General features: G+C 43.4%; 1 protein-coding gene across 7 annotated transcripts in view; it reads left to right on the plus strand.

Annotated features, from left to right (window-relative positions):
- rnf220a (ring finger protein 220a) overlaps positions 1-9461 on the plus strand; it is a 156146-nt gene that overhangs the window by 125590 nt on the left and 21095 nt on the right. For 5 of the 7 annotated variants that reach the window (XM_031854739.1, XM_031854743.1, XM_031854741.1 and 2 more), the window contains 3 exons: positions 2908-3003; positions 5982-6024; positions 8170-8294. In XM_031854739.1, coding sequence (XP_031710599.1) covers positions 2908-3003; positions 5982-6024; positions 8170-8294 — 264 coding nt within the window. The remainder of the gene's footprint in view (positions 1-2907; positions 3004-5981; positions 6025-8169; positions 8295-9461) is intronic. The other 2 variants (XM_031854740.1, XM_031854746.1) reach the window with 1 other exon arrangement.

Genomic DNA, 9461 nt, shown 5'->3' on the forward strand with positions numbered 1-9461 from the left:
TGCACTCCCAGAAGCAGCATGTGCATACATTCAGTATACCTTCAGTAACTAGCGTGGCATAGAAGTGCTAATGCTAGTCAGGGATGTGCTAACGTTCTCTGCTGATGTTAGCTCCACAAGTTTTTACGAAGAAACATAACATTTTACAAACGTATATCTCCTTCCAACCTCCGTAACGAGTATCCCCATTACACAACGTTTAACCATGACTAGCTCAGAATCCTCAAAAACAGCCTGAAGACAATCTGAAACGATTGCATGAGGGTCTACGAAGCAAAGACGGATATTTGTCAGACTCTGCTCGTAGCCAGCTAATGCTCCACTCTGATTGGCCAGCCTGCGTTTGGCGACAGGAGTTAGTGGAGGGTCACTTAAATAGTATATATATAGTTCTACTCTGCTCTTCATTACTCGTAAGACGTGTTTCCTGAAAGCACCCCTAAAGCAATCGGGTGGAAGTCAGATGCCCCATTGCAGAATAGGTATATCCGACGTGCACATGAATGCAACATAAGAGCTCTAAAGCAATTCAGGCTATCCACTTTCATTCCCGCACACCTTTGGGTGCTGACCCCGGCTTAGGGAGGGGCACTCACAGCGCTGTGGGTGGGCTCGTACTCGAGAATGGCAGGCGGAGCAGGGGTTGAGCGCCGCATGGCCTTCCCTTCTCCGTCCGTGACTGCGCATCTCACCGCTGTTGTTTAGTATTCAGCGGCAGGCCGTGGAGAATGGAGAGGGGGCCAGTCTGAAGCACAGGGGCCTGTTGTCGCCGTCTCCTCCGCGGTATGCACAGCCCACCCCTGTTGGACAGGAGATTAACCCCAACGCACCTCCTTACGGGGTGTTCGGAATACTCTGTGAACTCCTTGCTGAGCTAAAGGGAATTGGGTTTGACTGAAAACACGTGACTGTCTGTTTGGCCACGCACATGTTGGATACTCACATGCATGTGGACAGATTTGGACACACACTTTTCTCTTTGCCCCTCTTTGTGTTTTAATAAACATGTTAGAATTTTTTAAAAGCAAATTCACAAAAAACACACTTTATTACAGTCTATACTGTCAAACGTGAACTTCAAATTTCTGCGCCGTGAGGTCACTCACCTGAATGGAGTTTTAAACGCAGCTGATCTTTTTGCATGTTGATTTAATTGGTTGGCTTAAAAGACCAAAACATTTCAATGGAAGATCTCCATTTATAATCTCTTCGTTGAATACCGTTAAATGTCATATTCTAATGATAAAACTTGAGCATATTCCCAGAATGCACGCCCCCCCCCCCCTCCCCAGGTAAATGATTCCTGACCTTTTTAAACCTGCGTAAAAGAGACACACACACACACTCACACACAGAGGCATAAAAGCATCATGCATAATATCCAATTTACTGTGGCAGCACTGGAGGTTGGTCATTTCTCACATATTATTATTAGATTACTGCTGTCGAGCACTTAAGCCTCTGCTCTGCCCCTTTCCGCTTGATTAATAGGAGACGACTGTAAATACAAATATTTCATAGCTGCCTTGTAAAAAAAATAAATAAAGCAGCAGCACAGTCACACATGGGAATACAAGCAAACACACACACACACACACAGAGCAAGAGCTCTGACTAAGCCTGTAAAAAAAAAATAAAAGTGATATTGCTCCTTGTTCTCTGTCTTCACCATCATTATCTACTTTGTTCACTTGAAGAATTCCCTGGATTGTCTTTGTCACTGAGTGGGTTAGAAGAGGATATTGTTTTATCCGTGTGTGTGTGTGTGTGTGTGTGTGTGTGTGTGTGTGTGTGTGTGTGTGTGTGTCTGTGAGAGAGAAATAGAGTGTGTTTGTGTGTGTGCGCAAAGCATTGTGAGACCGATTTATGGACGGGCACCGTCCCGTAATGTCAGACACTTAGGCTCCTCCTTTTCAGATGTTTACCCTTCCTCCTCCTCTTCGCCCCTTTCTTTTCAATCACTCGTTCTTCCCTAACTCCTCTTATCGTCCCATAAACATTAACTCTAATCAGCGGAAGGGACTTTATAGACAAAGTCAGGCAGGTTACAGTCATCATCATTGACGTGGTGCTCCCAGCATCTGTGGCAATAACGCTATTGAAATTCTCCAAGGGTAAAGATTCCCCATCCCCCTTTCTTTTCTTCTCTGTGTAAAATCTGTCGTAATACAGAAATAAACTTTACATGTTAGACGAGAAATTGATTATTGTCATTTTTATATGTATTCATTTGATACAAACAACAAGGTCAAATATTCTTCGGTAGTTATACTTTTTTGCTTTGACTTTAGTGCTTCCACGTCAAGTGACGTTTCAGCTGCTTTCATCTCTTACTCTTCAACTGCTTTCATCAAATGACATTCCAACTGCTGCTCTTCAGCTGACATTTTTGCTTACATCGCCTTTCACCTATAATACACTTGAAGTGGTGCTAATTTCTTTTATGATTTTGCACAGCGCCAGCACTTCAACTGACATTTCAACTCCTTTCAGTGCTTGGTCTTCGGCGGAATCCTAAACTCCTTTCAGCACTTAAATTTCAACTGACACCCCAGTCAGAACTTAGATTTAAATGAACACTTTCTTCAGAACAATGTATGATTTTCTAGTTGTTGCATTGGGTTTGCATGGACCTTAATGGTCGTGTTAAATCATTCGTGTGATCTTAGTGTCGAGCCAAGGTGTGGGTGGCAACGTGTGTTATCTCTCCAACTGTGAAATGCTATCTGTTTTCCTTAGATCTGAATTTATTTTACTCTTGCCCTGTTCATGTTTATTGATTATTCCCATGCTGCAACTGTCAAGCGAGAACAGGTTATGCTGATAACATAACAAGATCATCTGCATATAGAAGACATTTTATTTCTCTCTCTCTCTCTCTCTCTCTCTCTCTCTCTCTCTCTCTAGTCAATGCTGTTGTCGGTGCACATCAAGCGTGAGGGAGAGTCTCCCGTGGTCTCGCCGATGTCCTCCGAAGACGCCCACCACTCCGACAGATACCAGGTCACATACTCTGACACACACACTCACACAAACATACACACACACACACACACACACACACACACACACACAGAGAGAGAGAGGGTCAGTCTAGATTGACACCATTCTGTCCTGTTTGTCCCATATTATTTTCTAAAGATATGTGAAATTCCCCAATGCTGACAAATGCATAACAGTGCTGCAGCAGAGGATTATTGTAGATTTTGGGGTTTTTTATGCCCTCTCAGCAGTTCCGTTGACCAGCAGGCCAATCTCCTTAAATCTCAGATGTCTCGAAAACTCCCCCCACCCGACTGCTTTTATCTCTTAAATTCATCAAAGTTTGTTCGTGTAATTATTTTGGCCATGATGTATCTCCAGGTTAAGTGGGTTTCCCCCCCCTTACACCATAAAATAGGAACTATTAAGTCCACACAGACGTTACATCCATACGTTCAGGATGACATAGCTCATAAAGGCCTTATAGCTATAAAGTAGATTTTCTCATTAAGTGAAACTGCTGAAATCACCTTATATTATACAAATGATAAAGTCAATGGTGACTCTTTTTACCACCCCGATGGCAGACTCCGCCACCTCCTCCATGTCAGTCCGCCCTCCTTTCCTCTCTACCTCCTCCCTTCCTCTAAAAAGGTTACCTATCCATTCAGTGAGTGTATCATAATGATACGGTAGTAGTGGCCACGCCAGGGAAGTGGGCCGATAACTCAAGTGGCGGAAGTGAGGGGAGGGGAGAGAGGGAAGGAGTGAGGAGACGGACGGGGGGCTAGAACAGAAGGAGAAGGCCTGACTGCTCGTCGGCACTCGCTGATGGACGACGGGCCGACAGTAAGAGGGGCCGCCGCCCACTCACTGTTGCCGTGTCAACGAGAGGGCATCCATAACTGCGACTGGGGATGCTTTAGTCAGCACATAGCTAAAGACGTAGCGGCCTCGGGGTTTGAATCCCAGTAGACCTGAGGTGCACATTCTGCAAGACACAGAAGTGGAGATCTGACCTCACTTAATTTATTTCTCAGCGCTATACTTTTAATGATGAGAGCATTATTCTAAATGATACGGGGGATTCACCCCGGGCCTCCTGAACTACCCAAGACCCCAAATGTTCCTCGTTCATTAGATAAATGTAGAATTTAATTGTTGCCAGTGGTGGAAAGTAACTGACTACATTTAATCAAGTGCTGTACTAGAGTACAATTTTTAAGGTACTTTTACACACTACTTTATACTTTTTATACTTTTCAGTACATTTTGGTAATAATATCTAGTTTTTACTCATGTAGGATATTGAATGCAGGGCTTTTCCTTGTGATGGAGTATTCTTTCCACTGCTGTTTCACTGCTTTTATTAAATAATTGAGTACTTCTTCCAGCACTGACAGTTGCATATTAAGAACACAGATTTGATATTGATGAATACACAGAAAATTCTAAACAGCCAAAGATACCACCAGAAACCAATAACTTACACGCAAAAACATAGTTTTTGCGTGCACTGGTCAATTTCTAGATTTGGAACTATTTGGCTTCCGTAACATGTCGTCTTTCTGACTAGTAGAGAAAAATCATCCAAAATGCACATTTATATTTTATTCCAGTACACTTTGAGTATTTGCGTCTGTAGATCTTTCCTAAATTCACCGAAAGTTAGCATTAAATAATGCTGTATTTGCATTTCAGAAAGCTTGTAATACAACAAAATAACTGTCTTAATGTAAGTAATCGACTGGGGAAGTTTCATGGTGATGCATATTAGTAATTTTTGTTCCCCTATTAACTTGTAGTGTCTTGAAATAAAATTGATGTAATTTTACAATGCATAGATTTAAAGGTTGTTTTCGCAAAATTCATTTTTTCTCTTACTCTGAGAATCTCTACTTCAGTGGCACTTACAAAATCCAAACATTAACATAGATTCCTTTTTATATTCTCAAGGTTTTTACTGAGGGGTTTGTTCATATGGCTTTCATAGCCTGATTTATAGAACATTTCATCCCTAAAAACATGGCTAAAACAGATTTTATTATGGCTGTAGACTGTATTTTCTGATTGTCTTGTCATTGATCTGGGATTAAAAGAGATATCCAAAAATCCCTCTGTAAAATCCTTTTGACTCTAATATGTTAACAAAATGAAACAAGAATTTTGAACATGCATGGCTTTGTCGAATGTTGAGATTTATGTCCTGTAAATGTATACCATAAGCACATGTTTAATACGATAATGTCTCATTTGCATATTCAAACATACATTTTCACAAAACTTGTAATATTTAATCTAAGTAATCGACTGGCGAAGTTTCTTGGTGATATCTATTTATCCCATCCCTGTAGTGTCTCCCCTTAAGAGTGAAAGAATGTTCCCTAACGCCAAATCATCAAGCTTAGTAACATCTCTGACGTGGTTTTATTCTTTATATTATATTAACATTAGCAGTTAGTGGAGCAGTACAATAGCTGTGCGTCTTGTATGGTCCTGTGTGTAAAGCTCCAAACCCCATTAATCACATGCAGACCGTTTAATGAAACCCGTTGCTTCCCCCTAGCGGTCGACATCCGCAACGACACGTGACGTCTCCCCCACTTCCGTCTCCAGCGCGTCACGTGATCAAAACAAGCCAACATGGCGTCGGACACGAGCAGTATCTGCCGATACGAGCGCCACTTTCAATCCTTTCCCATCCGTATTAAAAAATAGATACAGGCTCTGGTTCGCCGTGATGTACAGTGTCTGGAAACGCAGTCGGGTAGTTTTCAGCAGTGAGTTTGTGGCGAGTGTAGAATGAGCCATGAGTGAACCCCGCCAGTCATGGAGGATGAGGAAAACAATAGAGAAGTAGGTTTGTTTACACTGCCAGCATCCACAGCAATCCCATTCCGAAAAGTTATTCTCGTGCTCGTGAACGTGTTGTGTTGTTTGTTTATTATCTAATGTGTATTTCCTCCCTCTTCTTTCCCCCTCTTCCCTTCTGCTTGCAGACATTTTTACGAGTTCGAGCAAACAGGCAAACGAGATTGAATGGTATGTATATGCAGCGGTTCATCTCCCGAGTGCTTATTAATACACATTATATGTCGTTGTTAAAAGTTTATTACTGTACTCAGGATGGTTTTTGCTCTTGAAAGTTTGATTTTTTTTAAAGTACAGATTTACTTGAATGTCAGAAAGACTGATTGGCTGTGGTAGGATAGATTGGAAAATACATTTAAATCGATATATGGTGATAATTAAGCATATATACTGACCAGTAAAGTTCCATAAGTTCAATTTAAAATGAATGATGAAAATAAAATAAATCTTCACCACAAATGAAGATATAATATCACTGGTGTCAAGGCACAGGGGACAAAGTAGCTGCCATGAAATGTGACGATATGATCACGTGACGTTGATTTAATGCAACATATTCTACTACTGTATATGAGCTCGGGTGTCAGGTGGCGTTCATCCATCCTCCCTCATTACTGATGTCATGTGACAGTCGCCCTGTGGCCCCTACACAGGGTTTAGTGTTGTGTTTTAGCTCTGAATAGCCCCAATGTGGAGCTTAAGCATCAGTGTTTATGAAAAAATAGTCTAGTCCCCCCGACAATCTTTTAAAAATCCATCGTGTTATTCAACAACACTTTCATAAAAATGTCTGCATCTGTTGCACAAATTAAAAAGAAGTCAAACTTTGAATTCAATGAGTATGGACATCGTTTTTGTTTATTTTTTATTGTGCAGGGAACAGAATCATTTGTCATCCAGATGGTTGAACAGCCTCATGCAGGTTTTTTTCTGTTTTTATTTTCTTACTTTGGATTCCTAGCTCTGTGACTTGAATATTATAAAATATAACTAGGAACAAACTGGGACTAAGCTTTGAGATAAGGACTCTTCTGATCAACCAGCACTGGCTGATCCGGCCAGTGCTTTACGTTACGACACTGACGTGCTGCTGAAAAGTAAAATGATTCCATTCTGGCTTGCTGTCGCGGCTTATTGGGACGCTTGGAATAGAATGCAGCCACCGTTCATGTTGCTACCTGATGAATAAATGTTTTGCGTTTTCATGAGCCTCGTTCCATTCTGGATTTCTAACATGGCGTTCAGGTTGGACATAGAAACTCTGCCACAGTTAGATCCTACATTATATTTAACACGTGTTAGTTGACAGTGTTCCTTTAGCCATTCTGCAAAATACCTCTGTCATCTTTGCAAAATACCTCTGTCATCTTTTTCTTTATTTTTTTTATCAAGGAACACTGAAGCAGTGTAAACCAAGAAGTTCTGATTAATATCTCACCATATTGGTTGTTCTATTGCAAGAAGTTTAGTGTTTCTAGTCTTGAGGCGCCACACGGACAACTCCGCCTTTTTCAGTCAGAGCCTGTGACGAGAGACTTGGTTTAAACTTCGCCCTCCATTACTTTCTCTCTGCCCTGATGTGGAACCAGGAATCACTCTCATGTGGGGCGGAATGGCTGATGGGGGGCTGAGATCCCTGCCGAACCTAATTAGCGGCCCTTTCCCATCTCTATTTAACAACGCTCCCCTCGATTAGCGTCAGGAGAGAATTGGCTAAGAGGAGGAGGAGGCCGTTTCTATCCTTAACCCTCCCATCCTCACTCCCTCCATCAGCTCCCCCTCCCCCCTTCAGTTATGGCGTCTTGCCTTGTGTCCTCTCCCACCATCCCCTCGCCGTGGCCCCATCTTTGCCTCCCCCTTGCTTTCCCGGCCAGCTAAAAATTAATGTCCCCGCGCGCCATTCGCAGTTAAGAAAAAACGACAGAGACTCGGGGCGCAGTGACGGCTGTTCTGCTCTGTTCAATTTCTAATTAAGTGCGTGTGTGGTGGTGGGGGGGGGGGGGGGGGGACCGAGAGAGCGGGATGGCGTGGATGTCGAGTGTAGGAGGGGGATTGAGACCGCCACGTCCGGCTCGTCGTTTCTTTCTTAACACATTTCAGGACCAAGTTTAGCCGGCTCAGCTCTTGATTCTAGACTTCTAGGAAGATTTGTGTAACATAAATTCCTCCCAGGTCTTTCTTAAGATTCCCTCCTGTGCCTTGAAACCAGTGATATATATACTGTACATAACCATCCAAGGAATCATGCTGGAACACCTGAATGGCGATTGAAACTAAACATGTGTCCGTCTGTCTGTCTTGCCTGCCCCTCTCCAGCCCGTATAGGAAAGATGAAGAGGAGGAAGCCTGAGGATGGGGGCCAGGTATGTCCGCTGTGCAGCGCCCCATTGGCTGGGAGCGAGGAGGAGATGAGTAGACATGTGGAACAATGCCTGATCCAGGTAGTACAACCCTGGGCCTCCTTAACCCCCGGTCGGACAGCCTGTCAACCCTTCTCTTCCTGTAGATGCTGACCAGTCACCTCTTTACTTCACTTCCACTACATTAGATTGGATACCAGCCTATAGCGACTGCAGCTCCTCTAGATGTTGCCCACCTCTTGACGCGGCGGTACTGCAGACACGTCATATGGGAACAACTGTCAGAGAGACCATTAAGAAAACGCACCGCAAAGCTGCCGTGAGCGTTGCCTGGAAGTAGAAGGCTGCAGTTTATCCCATATGACGGGGTCGCCTCTTATACATCGGCATGGAGCTCATGTTTCGAGCATAACAGTTCCATCTTTAGCTCCCATGAGACGAGGGCAGGTTTCTTCCCGTCACCTCCTCACTGTGTTTCATAGTTGTCAGACCAGGTCTTCTTCTCTGTAGACGCTCCATCCTAGAGTAGACCGAAGGCAATGAATCACCACTAACCGCCACCACTCTTCCTGTATCTCACCTCACTCACTGCTGTCCGTCACACTGTAGCTGTAGAGACACTAACACCTCTTCTCCAGCAGCACGCTTGAGGCGTTCCAGAGCCGTACCGTGCCACACCAGCTGTGTTTTCATTGCATATTCGTAGCCAACCTTGCACCCAGATGTTTCCGTCCTGCTTGCAACCGGGGCCTGAAGCGCCGTTCTTCTTGTTCTGATCAGCGACGAAGTGGACAGAAGAGAAGATTCTCTGTTTTGCTGTTTATCTAAACTAGAGTAACTTCTTTCTGTAACTTTTTGAAGGAAAATAAATTGAAAGTATTTCTGGTCTTTGGCAAAATAACTGATAACCTCCCAATGCACATGTATAGAGGGCTTTCTTCTAAAAGTCTGTAGTTTAGTGCAGTGTGCACACCTCACACTCTGAACGTGTGATCTAGACAAGCAGGCTGTTTCATGTTTGTGTCCTTCTGACATTTGTCAACAATACTGGGTCCTCATCACAGCTGGTCATGGTTCGGTACGGGGAAAGCGTGCTATGGAGATCAGGCCTATCTTCCACCACACCACTATTCTGAAACAGTGAAGTCATGTTTGTGAAGTTTTTGCTGTGATTAACATGTCCTGTGTGTGTGTGTGTGTATGTGTGTGTGTGTGTGTGTGTGTGTGTGTGTGTGTGTGTGTGTGTGT

This window comes from Anarrhichthys ocellatus, unplaced genomic scaffold (assembly GCF_004355925.1).
Source record: "Anarrhichthys ocellatus isolate YVR2014 unplaced genomic scaffold, GSC_Weel_1.0 scaffold15, whole genome shotgun sequence".
NCBI lineage: Eukaryota > Metazoa > Chordata > Actinopteri > Perciformes > Anarhichadidae > Anarrhichthys > Anarrhichthys ocellatus.